The sequence below is a fragment of the Pelodiscus sinensis genome, chromosome 7 (genome assembly GCF_052426305.1).
Source record: "Pelodiscus sinensis isolate ZL-2025 chromosome 7, ASM5242630v1, whole genome shotgun sequence".
NCBI classification, from domain to species: Eukaryota; Metazoa; Chordata; order Testudines; family Trionychidae; genus Pelodiscus; species Pelodiscus sinensis.
Window position 1 is genome coordinate 36,749,176 of NC_143058.1, and position 20,425 is coordinate 36,769,600.

The 20,425-nt window shown below is 40.3% G+C and overlaps 1 protein-coding gene across 1 annotated transcript in view; it reads right to left on the reverse strand.

The window, feature by feature from the left end:
- The window catches only part of KCNH7 (potassium voltage-gated channel subfamily H member 7), a 410,475-nt gene that overhangs the window by 72,531 nt on the left and 317,519 nt on the right, over positions 1-20,425 (reverse strand). Inside the window, exon 7 of the mRNA XM_089779738.1 lies at positions 7,117-7,542. Coding sequence (XP_089635864.1) covers positions 7,117-7,542 — 426 coding nt within the window. The remainder of the gene's footprint in view (positions 1-7,116; positions 7,543-20,425) is intronic.

The following is a 20,425-nucleotide window of genomic DNA, read 5'->3' on the forward strand; positions in this document are numbered from 1 at the left end:
ATTGTGTTCTCTTTGTATTTTTTATTATATCACAGTAGAGTCAGAATGACTATTTCAAAAAGATGAAAAAATGCACACTTTTGAAATGCCCACGTATAGTACAGGTGGGGCCTCCCTGGTCTGACATACTTGGGACTTGACCAAACGACAGAGTTTTCTGGACCACGGGAGGTCAAGGTTCCCCTGCTGGCTATTGGTCCTGCTCCCCACAGCAGGCCTGCTGCCTCCAGCCATGGTGGTACTGCACTTCCTGCCCAGGGCTGGGGCTATGCTCCCTAATGACCCATGCTGCAATCCCAGGCTCCTATTCAGGATGCACTCCCAGATACCAGCCCTGCTGTGTCTTGCCCAGGTGGGGCTGTGCTCCCTGCTATGCTGGCCTTGCAGCTACTGGGTCTGTGCTCCAAGGCGGGGCTATGCTCCCCGCCACCAGGCTCAGTGGGGATTATGCTCCCTACCACGCTGTCCCTGCTGCCTCCGGGGCTGCGCTCCTCACCACAAGCCCAGCCTCTGAACTTGGCTAGCCAGGGCTCTCTGGTGCAGCAATATCCGTGGTCCTTCCAGACCATAGATGTTGCCAGACTAGAGATTCCCAGATTTTAGAGGCGCAACCCGTAGATAATATCACAGCTACTATAAGACACCCATAAAATCATTGTTTCATCTTGTGCATCAATCTATTGAAAAGTTAGAGATTTTCTTAAATGAATGAACAACACTTCATTCTTCCTATACCATCACTTCACATTAATACAAGTCAGCTTTGTTTAGAAGTTTAATGGACATATTCCAAATACACTATCTATATCAAATGGTTGTATCCCATACTTGTAAATATGCTTTGGTACTCAAAAGGTATGCACAGAAATCATCTATGTATAAAAGATGGTAAAACCCCACATACTTCCTGCAGTGCTTCTGACATTTGGTTAGCAGTAATGACATTGCTTCCTGATTCAGAAAGCTATATGAAAGTTAAAACTTTATTTTTAAAAATGTATAACGGCTCAAATCCATAATTAAAACCATGATCATAACATTCAAGTAATAACTCACAGGACATCTGTGTATGGGTCTGCCTACAACGAAGAGCTTATATGACCTCACCCACAAATTGTAAGGGCCAATGCAGATTGTTAGGAGGGATTATCAGTACTGTTCCTGAAAAGCTTGAGAGAGACAATGTTGATAAAGTTCTACCTACCATCAGTTCAGAAAAAAATACCTGCTTATCACATTAGTTCATTGTTAGTTTCTCTTCTAGGAGTATAATATTGAGTAAATTTCACAGAATCCCTACCTATAAGTTTTAGAGTCTCTGAGGGGTAGCGTGTTAGTCTGTAACTAAAAAAACCTTAAAAGACCACAATGGTCCTATGGCACCTTAGAAACTAACCAAAAATATATACAGGCAGTCCCCGGGTTACATAGATCCGACTTACATCGGATCCCTACTTACAAACGGGGTGAGGAAACCCCGCACTAGCTGCTTCCCCCCAGCAGACCAGGGAGACGCGAAGCTAGCGCCCCCCCACAGCAAACCAAGGAGACGCGGAGCGGCTTTTCTCAGCAGACACCTCAGCTTGAGAATAAAGGACTGAGGGAAGTGAGGTGTGGGAGAATAAAACTGAGCTCTGGAGAAATGTTTGGCTAGAGTTTCTCCTACAATATGTACCAGTTCCGACTTACATACAAATTCAACTTAAGAACAAACCTACAGTCCCTATCTTGTACGTAACTCGGGGACTGCCTGTAAATAGTATCATGAGCTTTCCTGGGCACAACCCCCATCTAAAGCTCATGATACTATGTATATATTTGTGGTTAGTCTCTAAGGTGACACAGGACCATTGTTGTTTAAGTGCCATTAGTTATGGTTTTTCCTCAAGTGTGACTACTGACTCCTTCCTGAATATTGAGATTAGTTTAGATGCTTAATTTCCAGAGCCCTTATGGTAAACTGATTTACAACACAAGGATGTTTTGTTAGAGGCCAATTGATGGTGGAATAACTAGAAACAGGAAGAGCCATTTATCTGTCTGATTGCAGAAGCATTATTTAGAAGGTATTACTGGTATTCAATTGTTTCGATGACTACATTGGGAATAGCTAATTATCTACACATGGAAAACACTGGTGTTCATTCTGAGCTAACAGTCATTAGAATTGAAACATTTTTACTCTTATTTTGGTGGTGCTATTTTCTTCAAAATATTATTATTATTAATACAGATATTTCAATAATACCAGCTCCTATGTGTCTCTTTTTAAAACTATATAAGCCTTGATGTGTATATGTAGCTCAAACTGATCCTTGCAATGTACCTTACCATTATATTTAACTACAATGTATTTCATCTACCACCATGTTCCATAGCTTTCAAGTGTTGTAAGGGCCTTCCAAAGTTCCTCACAATACCCTTTAGACTATCCAAAATTATTTTGAGTTTCCTGCAAATTTTGGTATCTCTGTTCATCTCTTTTCCAGATCATGAACAAATATATAAAATAAAGAGCAACACTACTAGAAATCCTCGAGGAAACCCAATATTAACCTCTTTTTCTCTTATAACCATTTTCTAATCCATAATAGAACTCTGCCTTTCACCCTGTGATTACTAAAATTGCTTATTAGACTAGCCTCTTCTAAAGACTTGGTTATAATTGTCCTTCACACTAAGATCTTCAGTAATAAATGCTTAATATTAATTCACAGTAGGGCATTTGTTCTCAGCCTGAGGTTCATGGACCCTTGCTATAGATTCAGAGAGGACTGACTTGACAGGTGGTACTGGAGCTCCTAGTTTCTAGCAGATAGACTTAAACGAAGTCTATACAGGGTTTGGGGATGCCTTATTCAACAATAACACTGGTCTGTATTGCTATTATTTTTACAAACAACAATAGCACAGGGTCTTACTTCTTTCTGTATCTTTCGGGACAGTGTCTTCCCTCTCTGCCTGATTCAGCAAAACACTTACGCTCATAACTTTAAGTATGTGAGCACTCCTGTTGAAGTGATTAAAGGACACATTTACATCATTTGCTGAACTGGGACCTTTGCGATAAAGAAAAGTTTGCTTATCAACAGGTCTCTCTGCCCTCCTCTCTCCCTGCATCTGGGACACCAAGTGAGAAGATGGTAGGAAAGAAAACTAATTTTTAGTTTAAAAAAAGCATATTTAAAACATAGGTCCCGGTATCATGATCAAAGATGCAATCATTGTAAATGTGCATGCAAATGATCTATTTGTGTATATTTGTGTGAACTTAGCTATGCAACTGCATGCATCTTGTGCTAAAAAACTAGGCCAGATTCTAGCAATAAGATGAAAAATAAATTATCAGAGTAACAGAAGGCAGAAAGAAAACATTTGCCATCCCCTTACTTTCCCAAAGTTTCATGGATGTCACACAACAGTCAAAACACACAGAAAAGGGAACAGCAGATAAACAACTATAATAGTATTTTGTTAAAAATCTATTTAAATCAAAAAGGTTTATTTTATATTATCTAAGTGTCTCACTGTGGAAATGGGAAGGTTAACAACTCTGGGTTTGTCAATACAGGAAACTAAGAAAAGTAAAGCAAAATAGAGGTATTCAAGTAATGCTGCATGTGGTATTTTGATTTTCTCCTGCCCTTTCTAGGCACAGTTGGATATTTAGGTTTGCTAAAGCTGGATAAGCACACATGATGCTCTCTTTAGAGCTGGTGTTGGCTAATAAAAAGGATGTCCAGGCACAATTGTTAGCAGGGGATCTTATCTGAAGAACCCTGAGGTAATGAAAAAAGCTTTTTCAGGGCAAAGGCACCCCTATGACTGAAAGTGACAAGCACATTATTGTAATGGTTTCACATTCACTCGCTCGAACTGGGCTATTAAAAAAGGGTTCACCATAAAAATATTTGACTCGGGTATATAAGAAACTAAACTACAATGAAAGTGAAGTTCATACTTTCACCCAGCAGCTTTTAGAAAGTAGTTTATATAGCCAATGCTATGAATGAGAGAGAGGGGTTTATTGAAAAGATATGCTGAACTGGCCATTAAATCCATAGACTGGTTGTTTCTCAGGGAAAGTTAACTAGATTCTATAGTTAGCTGAAACATTCAATTTGGAAAGATGGGCAAAATGACTAATCACTTTCCTTTTATTCACAATATATGATCTAATTTTTTTTCTGCTGAAATTTGTGCTATTTTGAAAATAAGTTTCTAGAATATTCTTTGCTGCTGTTCTTCAACATTACCTAGCTACCTAGGGTATGTTTATACTACAGGCTTTTATTGACAGAGGATTTGTCGACAGATATTGTCGACAAAGTTTCTGTCAACAAAGAGTGTCTAGACTACATCCAGTTCTGTCGACAAAGCAAGCTGCTTTGTCGACATGAGAGTGTAGACGCAAAGAAGAGAATAGATGCAATAATGCCTTCTGTCGACAGAATTCTGTTGACAAAAGGTGTTATTCCTCGCAGAATGAGGTTTACTGCCATCGACAAAACTGCCGAGTTCTGTTGACATTATGTCAACAGAACTTGGCGGTAGTGTAGACGCAGGTATAGTTTTGTCGACAAAAGTCCACTTTTGTCGACAAAACTCTGTAGTCTAGACACACCCCTAGAGTTTTTCTATAGTGCCAGTCACTAGAGTGTCTAGCACTCTACACCTTTGCCTGCCACACATCTTTAGGAAGGGAGAACAATGACATGAAGGGCCACATTTAAAGAGCACTGGGAGTTTTTATTAACCATATGGGCTTTGGATCAGGCCACTAAAGAGTGGTTCCTTCCTGGCTTTTTCTTCATTCCCTGACTCTATGGACTTTTTTCTCATAGTATAGGGGTCATGTGGATAATTTCCAGAGGGGGAAAAGATAGCAGACCAGTGAGGGAAGCAGCCACTGCACAGGCTCACTTCAGCTTCCTCCCTAGATGTTCTCTTCTGCTCCATACATTGTAGGAATAAATTGGTTCAAGTTAAGAGTATCACCACACAGCTGTGCTTTCAGTGCTTCCTCTTTTCTGCTCTTTTCTTTTCAGGTGCCAGTTAGGAGCTGGTACTAGATTCAGAAGAAATACAGGAGAGTGACCATAGGTAAGTGTGACAAATGCAAAGGATAAGAAGATACTCCAATTGCTGTCTCTGCCTCTGCCTTTTGATCTTCTTTTGCAGAGAAAAGGTTTTGGGTTGGTCCATATTTTTCTCAGTCTTTCAACTTGCTATCTCTTTCTTTTTATTGTATTCCTTTAACAAGACTTTAGGGTCCACTATTTTTGTTCTCCGAACATATCTTCAGATTTCATTTTTAGATCCTTGCACGGATACAAAAGTTTGTGTCCACATCTGCAAAAATGAGCTGAAGCTATCTGCATTCACATCTGCTGAGAGCAGATGCCCATAGCTGTAAAGTGGCTATCCATGAATTTGCAGGTTTCTCCCTATTTTCCCTTCTATAAGTGTCAAGCCCATTGAAATTAACATGGATCTTTCTGTTGACTTCAGTGGGAAACAGAAGGACTCCTATGGACCCAATCTCTCATTCGCCCTCCTCCCCACTCTCTCAATATTTATATGGTCCACATAACCATAGAATCTGTCCATCAAAAAGAAAAGGAAATGGAGGGAAAGGAGGATGGCCTTCTCATTATATATAACTTAAAAAGCAGAAAAAGAGTAATGAAGGTTACTTTATTTATTTATTTATTTATTTTTATAAAACTATATATTATCACTAGTCTGCAGTTCAAATGACTACTAAAGCATTTGTGACATTTATTTTCTATGTGACCTTAAATACTAGTTTGCTTGAATCTCTAAGAACTATCCCTCTGAAAATAGCCATCTTGTTCTAAGAATTCAATTCAGACTGTCAAGAAGAATTGATTTTTCTTCCTTTATGTAATTGCTTTCCTTTAATACACAGTTCTGTAGATGGACTGTATGCTTTTGCTCTTTATATCAGGTACATTGTGGCACTGATGGTAACCAGTGAAATAAGCAAATTTCATGCTAAGATTGGTGCTGATTTGATAACATTCACCTTTCTCTCATCCCTTAGCAATGTATACTCATTATTAACAACACTTCCAGTTTCTCTTATGTCAAAATGTGCAAAATTGCACTGGGGGGAAAAAAGTGGATTATTCCTTTGCGAAACCTACAGATCATGATATTTTGATTGGGTTTACTGCTGCTTTTTCTTTTCAATTGCTCTAATTCTGCATACACCAAAAAGTATTTTCTCCTTGTCAGTTCACCCTTCATCACAAAACACATTATAATAGCCTTTAAAAATATTAAATAAAAACTTTTTGGAAGGAGGCAGAATTGGGTCAGGTATCCACAAAGTGTATTATACACATTTTGGGAGTTTTCAAATGCATATGTTTGAAAACTGCGTATGTCTAGTTTACACTTGCTTTACCTAATCTGTGCACAACACATTTAAGTTTTGTATCTGAGAATAGATACTAAATCAAAATACCATGGTACTAAATTTCTGTGCCAAAACTCCAGCTGGTATATATCAGACTACTTCAAATGAAGCTAATAGAGCTACATTAGTTTATATCAGCTGAGCATCTGACTTGGTTATTTTTGCCAGGATTTGAACTTCTGAAATCATTTTAAAACAAACCAAACCTAGTAATAGTTTTGGTTTAACCTTTCCAGATTGATAGCCCTGAGGAGTGATACCCTCAACCGATCCTCAGAACAGATTAACCATGTATGTGAGTGAAAGACAGGAAGGGAGAAATGTCTTTAGAACACCAAGATTATTCTGAAACTGTGTGTGTGTGTTTAGGTTCTTATTTGTATAGAAGTTTGCATCAACAAATTTGAAATGAAAAAAAAAAAAAAAAAAGAACAAAGAAGAAGTGGATCATCCAGCCTGTTTTTCTGCCTGTGAAGGCTCATCCTCTATCATTTACTGGTGTTTTGTCCAGTTGCATTTAAAGTCCCAAGTGCCAGGAATTTCACCACTTTCTTTGAGATATTACAGAACAGCCCGATCGAGTTTGCTGTCAGAGAAATGTTGTGTGGGGAAATAGCAGTTTATCAAAATCAATACTTCTGAAGAAAAGGCTACTTTTTATTTTAGCTTACCTCATCAGAGCCAGATCCAAAAATCAGCAGGTCAAAAGGTATTGCAGCAACCATGTCAATTAGGAACCAGCCTTTGAAGTAGTGAATTGCTATTTTTGCTGGGTCACTTACCACTTCTTCATTCTGGTTTACATATGTTGTTCTGAAGTTTATTAGAATGTCAATGATAAACATAATATCCACAATTAAGTCTACCACATTCAGTGGGCTGCAAGAATATCCACACACTCGTCTTTTCTGTTCCTCACTGTCATTTAGAAGGAAGGCCGCAGAGTAAGGGGTGAATATGGCAGTATATATTACCAGCAACAAGATGAGCCAGTCCCAGACTGCTTTGAAAGGACTGTAGTGCAATATAGTAAACTTGTTGATGCGGGGTGTCTGGAGCTTATATTCTGGCAGAACATCTGCTCCTAAGGATAGAACCTAGAACAAGAAATATACCATATAAAAATTAACAAATCAGAATAAATGATTCCGTACATATTTTAAAAATATAGCAAATATAGTGAAATAGTTAAACTATCTTTTGGTCTGGAGATAGGCCCTGATTACTCAGTCCCTAGGTAGTCAAAATCTCTGTCTAATACCTCTCTATTGCCACGTAACATTTATTACATTTTTGGAAATTAGATCATAAGAACAGCCATGGTGAGTCAGAACAGTGATATGGATAGCCCAGTGTCCCGTCTTCTAACAGTGGTGAATGCCAGGTGCTTTAGAGGGAATTAATAGAACAGGTAATTATCAAGAGATCCAATCTGTATTGCCTATTTTCAGTGTCTGGAAAACAGAGGCTAAGGACACTTGATAAGAACATAAGAAGAGCCATACTGGGTCAGACCAAATGTCCATCTAGCCCAGTATTCTGTCTTCCAACAGTGGCCAATGCTAAATGCCCCAGAGGAAGTGAACAGAACAAGTAATTATTATGTGATCCCTCTCCTGTCATCCATTTCCAGCCCCTGACAAACAGAAGCTAGGGACACCATTCCTACCCATCCTGGCTAATAGCCATTAACGGACCTAACCTCCATGAATTTATCTAGTTCTTTTTTGAACCCAGTTACATTCCTGGTCTTCATGACATCCTCTGGCAAGGAGTTCCACAGGTTGACTGTGCACTGAGTGAAGTAAAACAAACCTTTTGTTTGTTTTAAACCAGCTACTTAATCATTTAATTTGGTGACCCTTAGTTCTAATGTTATAAGAACAGGTAAATAACTTTTCCTTATTCACTTTCTCCATAACTGTCATGATTTTATAGAACTCTATCACATCCCCCTCGTCTTCTCTTTTATAAGCTGAAAAGTGCCAGTCTTTTTAATCTCTTTTCATATGGGGCCCATTCCAAACCCCTAATCATTTTTGTTGCCCTTTTTGGAACCTTTTCCAATGCAAATATATATTTTTGAGATGAGGTGATCACATCTGTACACAGTGTTCAAGATGTGGGTGTACCATGGTTTTATATATGGGCAAAAAGATATTCTCCATCTTATTCTCTATTCCTTTTTAAATGATTCCTAGCATTCTGTTTGCTTATTTGATGGCTGCTGCACATTGAGTGGATCTTTTTGGAAAACTGACCACAATGACTTCAAGATCTCTCCCTAGGGTGATTATAGCTAAATTAGTCCCCATCATATTATATGTATAGTTGGGATTATTTTTTCACATGCGCATTACTTTACATTTATCAACATTAAATTTCATTTGCCATTTTGTTGTCCAATCACTTACTTTTGTGAGATCTTTTTGAAGCTCTTCACAGTCTGCTTCGGTCTGAACTATCTTGAGTAGTTTAGTATCATCTGCAAATTTTGCCACCTCACTGTTTACCCCTTTGTCCAGATTATTTATAAATAGGTTGAATGGGATTGGTCCCAGTATGGACCCTTGGGGGCAACACCAGTTACAAAGGGATCTCAAGAAAAATGGGTAACTCTTCACAGTCTGCTTTGGAGTTTTTCATCTTGAGTAGTTTTGTATCATCTGACATTGTGCCACCTCACTGTTTACCCATTTTCCCAGATTATTTATGGATGTATTGAACAGCAGAGATGCTATAGAGGTCCTTGATCCTTGCAAGGATGGGAGTAACATTATTTGCCTCTCTCTATTTTGAGAGCAGACTGTATATTCCTACCCTTTGCTTCCTATCTTTTAACCAGTTACCAATCTAGGAAAAGACCTGCCTTCTTATCCTATGACAGCTTATTTTGCCTAAGAGCCATTGGCAAGGGACCTTGTGAAAAGCTTTCTGGAAATCTAAGTACACTATATCCCCTGCATTATCCTTGGCCACATGCTTATTGGCTCCCTCAAAAAATTATAGTAGATTGGTGAGGCATAATTTCCCTTTACGAAAATCATGTTGAGTCTTCCCCTATAGTTTCAATCAATTTCCCTGGTACTGAATCTTTTAAAAATGTACATAAAAGATATGTATTAAAAATGAAAAGATACCTGGTATGAAATTGTAGGGAAAAAGAAATGCCCTGCGTGATAATCATTGGGTGCTTTCATTTTCTTTTGGATTAACTAGTTGAGATTTGAGATTTTAGCTGGTACAAAATCAAAGAGAGTCACCTTGTCCCAATATTATTTAACAAGGATATTTTTGTTTAATTTTCTAGGAGCAAGTGTTTCATGAAACTCAGATCTTCTTTTTAGCCATCTAAACAGCACTAGCTATTCAATGAAGATCTACTATGAAAATGTTGTGAGAACACCAGGGTTAATAACTACTCTTCTTCTTTGAAAAGCAAAGCAGGGAATGATTAAATCATCCACAAGATTATATGGTACTTTCAAGCAGCCACTGAACACCATGCTGAGGTGATGGTAGAGCATGCTCATCTATTATTTTTAGGTGGGACTTGCTGTTAACTAATGGGACTAGTTGTATTTTTTGCACTTGAGGTATTAGTCAAGAGCAAGCTGAATCAGAGACATTATACAGCATCTGAAGCATTCTCACTTTCAGACCCCCACCATGTGATGTGACAAGAATAAATCAGTTAGTTGTTTCCCTAGTATTTGAGAACAATGTGTATGTGTGTGGGAGGAAGAGTGAGGGGAGGAAAAACTGCTATGCACTGTGTAAATAACACAGCCCTCTGCTAGAGATTTTTGAGCCAATGAAAGAATGGATTAGACAACAAGAACAATAAAGCTCACTTCACAATTTTCTGTCAGTTGTATGCAAATTCCAACCAATGTGCTGTATTGCTGGAGAAACAATCAAGCTCTATTCTTTTCTCTCCTATGCTAGTGTAAATCAGGAGCAACTCTCCACTGAAGTCAGGGCCTGACTCTTTTCACTTATATTGGTTTATTTCTGTTAACTTCAATGGAATTGAAGTGTTTGAGAGTGAAGGATCAAGCACAATAAAGATACGATAGCATATACATGATGTAGGATGAGAAGCAGAGCCAGTGTTTTCATAATTTCTTAGACACAGGGAGACTGGATGATTTGTTCAATATAATGCTTTTCATTTCTGTCAGAAGAAGAAAAGTGAGTATTGCCTGAAATTCATTACTGAAGTTTTTTGTTTGATGGCCATGTGGGTTTTTTGTCTTCTCAAACTAGTCAAAATGGTTAGTTGGTTTGACAGCTATTTGTTTTATATATATATAAATAAAAACAACCCCCTGTTTCAGCAACTGTACAGCCGGTCCCCGAGTTGCGAATGATCGACTTACGAGCATTCGCAGTTACGACCAAAACTGTCATAAATGGCGGACCCCGAGTTATGAACAGGATCCACACTTACAAACAGCGCGGTCACGTGTAACTCAATGGGGTCCGACTTACGAACAAACCAAGTTACGACCAATTGCTTGGTCCGTAACTGGTTTGTAAGTCAGAGAGAGGCAGTCTTGACAGTTTCAGTAGACTTTGACTAAGAATGAAGACTAATTTATTCTCTGTCTCCCACAGGCCATCCCTGTGAGGTGGAGGCACTGCTTGGTCCAGTCTGTATTTATTCATTGGAGAACTGGACAGTTAGCACCAGATACTGATCCCTCTAATACTTGCAAGAATGAGTTCCATGTGGAACCCTCAATGTATAAATACCTTTTTCTCCCCCAAGTACACGATGGGTCAGTACTCCCAATTGGCTCATGGCTCTGCTCAGGTCTGGGTAGGGTGACCAGATGGCCCGTATTTAGGCACTCTTAAATGTGTCCTGATTTTTCTTAAAAATGACTGGTCCTGCTGCCTGCCCACCAGTGCTAACTGGCAGTGTCTAGTGGTTGATGATGATTGTGGGTGTGCAAGGCTGGTGGTAGCTGCAGGGTGACACTACATCTACACTGCACAGTTATTTCAGAATAAGTTATTTTGGAATAGTTATTTCAAAATATCTTATTTCAACAAAGCACATCTACAGTGCAGGGAAGCCTCAAAATCAGTCCGAGGCAGGCTTCCCAAATGTAGACATGCTACCTTGATTTAGAGCCCCAGAAGGAATAACTTAGACTGGCCCTGGTGAGGGGCTATTTTGAAATAGCAGAAGTGGAGCGTCTACACATGCCTTATTTCAAAATAGCTATTTCGGAATAGGTGTTACTCTTTGTACAATGAGGTTTACAGAAGTCAGAATAAGCCATCCATTATTGTGAAATTATTTTGAAATAATGTAATTGCTGTGTAGACACACGCATAGTTGTTTTGGAATAATGTCCGTTATTCTGAAATAACTTTGCTGTGTAGACACACCCTGAGAGACTGGTGCTCCCCCTGCTACTCCATCAATACAATCCCCATTATATGCTGGCTCTCAGCTAGGAGAGCCCCACCCTCCATCCTATTTCTAGTTACTGGTGAGCAGTGACAACTGCTGACAGTGGAAGGAGGGTTGCACCGGCCATGTGCCTTACCCCCCCACCCAGGGAAGAGCTGGGATAATCCCCTTCCATTCTGGGCCCTACCCCTGCCCTGCCCCCTTGCTTTGCCCCCAGAGGACTGGTGGGACCAGTGCTGGGGGTCTGCACCGTGCCCCGCCTCCACTCACCAGCAGCAGCAGGAAGGGTGTGGGCCAGGCAGCTTCAGTTCATGTGGTGCTGCTTTCCAGTTGCCCTGCTCCGGGGGAGGGATGGGACCACCCTTGTGTTCCCTGGAAGCAGCACCATAGAACTATGGCATAGGCCACATAACTTCTCCCAAAATATGAGAACACAAATCTAATTATTTAAAACCACCATTTAAATTGAAATGAGATGTCCTTTAAAAATACTTTTATATTTGTCATGAAGCAAAGAAATATAATTTCATTTTTGTGGTTGCTGGGGATAGGAAGGTAATATAGACAAAGAAGGGGATAAAATGTATTCACAATTTCAGCTGACAATTTGCCAGCACTGTTAGCTTTTGTTAAAAATCTATTTAAACCAAAAAGGTTTATTTTACATTATCTTAGTGTCTCATTTTGATTTGGAAGGATACATTTTACTAGATTTTCAGCTACTATAGTAGGGGTGAGGGATAGCTCAGTGGTTTGAGCATTGGCCTGCTAAACCCAGGGTTGTGAGTTCAATCCGTGTGGAGGCTGTCTAGGGATTTGGGGCAAAAATTGTCAGGGATGGTACTTGTTCCTGCTGAGAAGGCAGGGGACTGGACTCGATGACCTTTCAAGGTCCCTTCCAGTTCTAGGAGATAGACAATCTCCATTATTATAAGTACTGTCTCTGGAGTGGACTGACAGCCTAGTAGCTAGAGGAGGTTATTTCCAGCCCCTCTCTGTTCCAAGTATCAGAGGGGTAGATGTGTTAGTCTGAATCTGCAAAAGCAGCAAGGAGTCCTGTGGCACCTTATAGACTAACTGAAGTGTTGGAGCATAAGCTTTCGTGGGCAAAGACCCATTTCGTCAGATACATCTGCAACAGGACTCCTCACCGCTCTCTCAGTTCCATGGCCTCACTCTTTAAGGGTGTACTTGGGAGAGGAAAAGGTATTTTATACCTTAAACAGGGGCTACTCAACATGCGGCCCACAGCCTGTTTGTTTGTGGCCCATGGTGCAATTTGGATTTACGCAGGGCTCAACATGCAGCCCGCAGGTGGAATCCTTTGAAAATGGCCTCCACTAGGAACACACTTCATAATGGCATGTCAATATACTGGTCTTCTGTTGATATGTGTTTTAGTAGTTAAATTCCTGGACTGTCATTGCTCATTAAAAGTGCTGCCATTTGGGTGGAAATTGGGTAAATATTGCATTTTATTAATACCAGCAGAACAGACTTAAATGGGACCTGCGTGTTGTGTAGTCTTGCCTGAATCTTTGTATTCATGCCCGTCAGTATGAAATAAGCTATTTGCATATATTTGCATGTATATGCTACCATACTTAAGCTGCGGCCTATGGCATGTGCTGTGAGTATCATTGTGACCCCCGAGGATTCCGAAGTCGAGTAGCCCTGCCTTAAACATTCCACAAGGCTGTGAGTGAGAGGGATCTGCACTTCCCATTTCCACCAAGTATCAGCCAAGGGCTCTGTGATAATCCCTGAACAGCAGCAGCCCTCCTCGTAGGGAATCTATACCTGCTGTCCTGGGCTGCTGCTCATTAGTGTTTGTTTAGTTTGGGTATGGCTCCTCTTGTTCAATTTAGTTGGGAAGTCTGTTTCCCATAGGGCACTTTTGTAGCTTTTGAGGGGCATCTGGTCATGGTTCCAGGCTACTTTAGACAGGGCACCCATTAGCCAGGGAGACCAAACCTTACAATGTCCCTGGGCTTCACCCACTCAGTTGCCTCCAGGTCCACATGCTCCTAGGACTCCTCCACAGTCTCTCATGACTAGGGAGACAGTGCTTCCTCCCTAATGGCTGTCTTGGTGGTCAGGTTAGTGATTTCTTGCCCCTTCACTAGAGAGCCCAAAACTGAGCCAGACTCCATCCTTTTCTCGTCCCTCCAGGCCCTGCATTGGTTGCAGACATAAAGGGTTACCTGGGACCAAAGTATCTCTTTAACCCCTGCTATGCAGGCTGCCAATTTCTCTGCTTCATCACAATCTGGTCCTGAGTTTTCTCCATGTAAACTTATGCAATTTACGGCTCCTGAAAACCAAACCTGCAGCTTGGGTAAACTGTGTAGTGTCATTAGGGGGGCCAACAGACATTCTGGGTCCATGGGCAGGTTGGGCGGTGGCTCTGCACTCCTGAAAGGAGCAGGCCTGAGTCAGTCATCTGTCAGTGCCACCCAAATCGTGCCATGTCCACCCCCACCAGGCATAGAGCTGCCCAGAGAGCAACACATGGGATTGAGGTGAGGATTTAAAGGGGCTGAGGCTCCAACCACCACTGCTGCCACAGTAGAAGCAGTAGTGGCCAGGAGCCCCAGAACCTTTCGAATTACTGGGCCCTAGGGTAGTTGCCTTTTTTGCCCCCATCACGTCAGTGGGCCTGATTTTTATTGACTCAAATGGATCAAATATATAGAATTGGTTGGATTAATCATCATGTCTGTCTACCTCTTCTTGAGGTATCTCCACCTTATATGTTCAGTCTGGGGTAACAGTAACTGTCAACAATAGTACATGTTACAGAAGTGTAGCCCATCTTGCAGTTGAAATTCCCCAGTGGGAAAGTAATCAGGATCCAAATGCCATCTCTAAAGTCAAGTAAGTGAGCTTATCTCAGAGGTTGAAGTTCTTCTGTGCCTCCTTTCTACCTTTTGTTATGTCTACACTTGCCCCCTAATTCGGACCAGGGAGGCAAATGAAGCATACTGAAGTTGCTAATAAAGCGTGTGGACGCGGTAGTCTGATCCAAAACCGTTCCCTCGAATTAACTGTTACTCCCCATTGCACAAATCTACAATGTCAGACTACTGTATCTACACGCTGCAAGTTAAATCGGGCGACCAGCATTTTAAAATGGCGACCGGCCGCGAATATGCTAATCAAGCGTGGGATATTTAAATCCTGCACTTCATTAGCAACTTTGGTATGCTTCATTTGCCTCCCTTGTTTGAACTAGGGGCAAGTGTAGACATACCCTCTAAGATTAATGCAGTAGTTCCCCTGCTAGTAAAAAAAATGAATCTATTTGAAGGCAATGGAGGACTGGGAGGGATATCAAGGGAATTGTTCAGCACAAAGAAAGCAGACAGCTACTTAGGATATCATAACATATGGGAAAAAAGGGTTCTGTCAGTCTTTACTATTTAAAAGGCAATTTAATTGCTGGAGGAGGAAGTCCTAATAGTGGGCTCAGCCATGGTAAGTCTACTGCTGGCCCTGCTGCACAGGGCTGAAGCCAAAGCTTGAACAACTTAGTTTTGCAGGTTCCCCTGTGGGGTGGGGCCATAGTAGGCAATTCCCCTGCTTGCCTCCCCCTATGCTGGCCCCCATCAGACTGGCAAGCAAGGCAAATGCCTTAGGCCCTGTGCTTTTGGGGCCCCACACTACTGAGTGTTCACCATCCACTGGCTGGGGCCTGGGGCCCTGCTCCCAGAGTCCTGCCTTGGGCCCCACAAATGCTTTGGCTGTGCCTGGCCCCCATTAAAATGAATTGGTGACCCAGTTTGAGAACCACTGCATTAGGTGCATGATCTCTGATTGCCACCGGTCTCTCTCCTCACGTGAGATAACCCCCCTCAGTTCTCCATTACTACAATCACACTATATCTAACAAGGGCAATTTCTTCCCTTTTTGTCTCTATTCATAACATCACTATGAAGCCAGTACCACCTGAATATCCTAAGGAGATGAGTGATTTCAGAAATCACTATCTGAAAATTACTGTATTAGCAAGTGCCACTGAGCAAATGAAAATTAAGCCAACATTTGCCCCCTGATGACAAGCATTAACAATGTCCTCAGGAAATTCTGATTTAGTTTGTGATTATTATGGGCTTTCAATGCCCATATTTCAATCATCTTAGTATCTTCTTTCTTGAAGCTGACAAGGGCACACCAATTCTGAAATGATAAATAACTGAAATCCTTTTGATTTTAATGCTCCAGAAAATGTAATAGTAATCTGCTTTTAAATGTCAGCACAAACCCAATTTTTTATTTGTTTTTCAAAGGCTGGCTATTTAAAGTATAGCTTCCCAATCAGAAAATACTACCACTGAGGATTTAGAGGGAGGATTTACCCCCTTTCACCTTCTCCATTACATTAGAATTATGTAGTAGAATGTTGCTTACATTGATGTTCTCCTATCAGAGAGCATCTGAGGTATCAGAAGATAGTATCGAAAGAGAATCACTTTTAAATAATAAGCTTTCTAATATAATGATTGAAATAGATCTATTGCCACAAGAAAGTGACATCTTTGCATATCTACATATATGCTTCCCATATGCTTCAGATATATGAGGTTTGGTATAAACATTTCTCATTAAAGCATTAAACAATGAACTCAATCTTTCTTTGTTCACTGGACCAGAAATAGCAGTGTTTCTTTTTGAATATACTCACATATTCACCAGACAATGAATGGATATGTGAACCAAAAAGACAATGTTTATCTGAACATGTTTGAATCTCTTTTATTCTAGAAGCCCCACTACTATAGTATCTCACAAAATAAAGGTTCTGTGACTATCCAGCACTCATAGGTTTCAGACATACTGTGAATACCCCATGAACAAGCTTTTGAGTAATTTTTTTACAGTAATTTATTTTCTGGAAAAAGCTGAAACTTGGGAGGTAATGTGAAAATTCAAAGAACCAAATATAAATCAGAATTTTATAAACCTAAAACAGCTAAATGTGGACTATTGGATCAATTTGTATGTTCACAGAATCATAGAATACTAGAACTGGAAGGAACCTCAAGAGGTCAAGTCCAGTCACCTGAACTCATGGCAGGACTAAGCATCATCTAGAACAGGGCTACTCAACTTTGGAAGCCCCTGGGACCACAATAATACTTACAGCACATGCCGAGGGACACAACTTAAGTATGGTTACATATACATGCAAATATATATGCAAATAGCTTATTTCACACTGATGGGCATGAATACAAAGCACTTCCCACAATGTCCCAGTGCTTCTGGCACCTCCTCCCTGGGGCCTAGAAACACCAAAACCCTGTACCCATTTGTTCCAGCCAGCCCATCCACTTGCATCTTTCAGTGCTCACCCCACCCGAGAGATGCCTTGCCATTGTGGAGTGTGTTCCCAGTGGAGGCCATCTTCAAAGGATCCCTCCCACAGGCCGCATGTTGAACCCCATGTAAAACTCAAACTACACCGTGGGCCGCAAACAAATGGGCCGTGGGCCGCATGAGGCCTGCAGGCCGCATGTTAAATAGCCCTGATTTAGATCATCTTTAACAGATGTTTGTTTAACCTGCTTTTACAAATTTCCAGTGAAATTCCACTCCTTGATCTGATTTTGGGTTAACAAGTATGTCTCTACTAAACATACAAACCATTGTATTTATTTCCCACGTTAGCTTTAGTTTATATTGCTGAATTTTTAATCAACACTAAAATCCTTGTATTAGATCTATTTTGGGTTAAAGAGTACAGCACATGAATTGTCACCTTTTTGATTTATTACAACATCAGTGTGATTAATTGCTTAGTGAAACCAACAGTAAGACATGGGCTGAAGTCTATCATCCTCACTGAGGCTGGCTGCTGGAGAATGACCATTCCTGTTTCCCTTAACTGAAAACAATCTGATTATTGGCTAGTTAATGCTCTGAAACTGCTAATTAGCGTTAAACATTTTAAATGACATAGAGTTAATATTTAAGTGACTTGATCAGAACAGCGTGCAATGACAGAGCGGGTAGATCTTTAACAAAAATTGATGTGGTACAGAGGAAAAAAAAGGCCAATTACACCATTTTACCACACAAGTTAAAACAAGGAGGTATGATAAATTGCTATTTGCAAACCCCCAAAGATTAGATATGGAAGCTGATTTTGACCTATTATATACTCTGACTCCATTGCCTTTAATCCAGAGTTATCCCAGTGGAAGTGAAAGCAGCATTTGGTCTAAGATGTATTACTGTTTCCAATACAAGTAGTCTATAATTATTTGTCTGAGCTTCTCATGGTGATTCACAAGAATTAGGTGGATATTTTATTACCTCCACAGTTGCTTATGCTATGCTACTTGGTAACCCTTTGTTCTGCACTATTTTGTACAGTCATGCTTAAACATACTGTGACTTTCAGAACAATGCTACAGCTTTATGGGTTGAGGGATATATTGGTAAAAGGGGATGTGTGTGGGTAGACATGAGCAGCAGGGGAGTTTTTACCTGCATATCTCGATATCAGAATGATCTAAGTTCCTATTTTAGTGTTTTGGTACAAAAGAGAATCTATTTTTATTTCTTTATCCTCTATACTCCAAGCCTTTTTTTAAAAACAACAACAACATGCTTTTATTAAATAATAATCAGTTACATCATCTCCCCAAAAATATATGATGAAGCAGAGAGCAAATTTAAGATCTGAATCCATGCTTTAAACTCACACCCACCACACATGTGTATGCAACCTGACTCATCTGAGGTATGCATATAGTTACTGCAGATGGGTTAGTGACTTGAAATTACAGCAGCTGTACTGAACAATTATTGGGCTCTCTGACTGAGAAAATTTCCCATGGGTGACAAAAGAACCAGCTGGATATTGCTGGTGTTTGCATAGTAGATGTGTATTGGAATCTATGAACATTGAAATCCCCAGAAATATAATCACTAGATCAGAGAATTCATCCAAAAATATACCACAGTGGAAAAGAGATACAAGGCAAGCTGCCTCGTCCAAGCACTTTGATCTTCCATTTGAAGGGAGTTACAAAGCTGTTCTGGATCTTGTTTTTAAAATGGAACATTTAGATCTTAAGCCTTAGGAGTCTTTTCCTGCCAGCCAGTCTACAAATACTTTCATGTTGGTTTGTAATGCATCAACAGAGCAACACCTTTAAGCAGGATAGATTTGTTGAGTATACTTTAATGAACTTTAAATCTTACCATACTAATGTGTGGGTTAATCAATGAAGGTGATATTAACTACAGCTATATTTTTAGCAAATGCTAATGACAGAAAAACATGAAGAGAGAGATGTTACTCAAAAACTTTAGGCTACAAATTGGGAAAGAATCAGCACATTATTGATTGTTCTATCGACCACAAAGCCTCTAAGCTGTTAACAAGCAGTTATAAATCAGCCAGAGAGCCATTAAATACTATATTTGTAACAAAGGCTTAAATAATTATCATTTTTAGTCACTCAAAATGCAGTTACAATCATTAGTTGATGACCTGTCAGTAGAAAGAAGTTCTTGTTGATATCTCCAGGCTGGGTATTTTTAAACTATTTGGCCATTTATGAAAATCCTATATTTATCGAGAGCTATTTGAAACTGGCTTGATGGCTCAAAAATATTCAGATGCTATTAAAACAGAACACAAAATAAAATGCAGAAGGAAATATGCAGTGCTTACGATTGAGGTGGGTAATTGTGGTAATGCTTTAGGCCTATCCATGCAGAATGCACATTGATAACACTGATAGAAGTTTCACACAGTCAGTGAAAGGTGAGGAGACATTTAGGAATCCCCCCTACAATACATTTATGCTAAACAAAAAATATGGCCTAGATTTTCTAGTATGATCTGTGCACTTTGTACTGCTCAAGCAGCTCTCAGTGTAGATTTCCATCAGGAAACAGACAATGGAAGATTACCACTGGCATAAAACTAATGACTGACTTCTGCACCAGCCATCCCCCCCAGTGCCTGTGGCGAGAGAACACTATGGCTGTGTCTACACTGGCATGAATTTCCGGAAATGCTTAAAACAGAATAGTTTTCGTTATAAGTATTTCCGGAAAAAGAGCGTCTACATTGGCAGGCTGCTTTTCCGGAAAAGCCCTTTTTCCGGAAAAGCATCTGTGGCCAATGTAGACGCGCTTTTCCCGAAAAGAGCCCCGATTGTCATTTTCGCGATCGGGGCTTTTTTCCGGAAAAGACTACTGGGCTGTCTACACTGGCACTTTTCCGGAACAGTGTTCTGGAATAAGGACTTATGCCCGAGTGGGAGCAGAATAGTTTCTCCGGAATAGTGGCTGATTTTGTACAATAGAGCATTGTTGCTTTTCTGGAAATTCAAGGGCCAGTGTAGACAGCTCGCAGCTTATTCCGGAAAAGCGGCTGATTTTCTGGAATAAGTGGCCCAGTGTAGACACAGCCTATGGTTACATCTACACTGCAGGCTTTTTGAGCAAGAACAGCCATTCTTGCACAAAATCATGCAGAGCGTCTACATTGCACGCGTGTTCTTGCACAAGTAAATTTACAGTTTTCCGT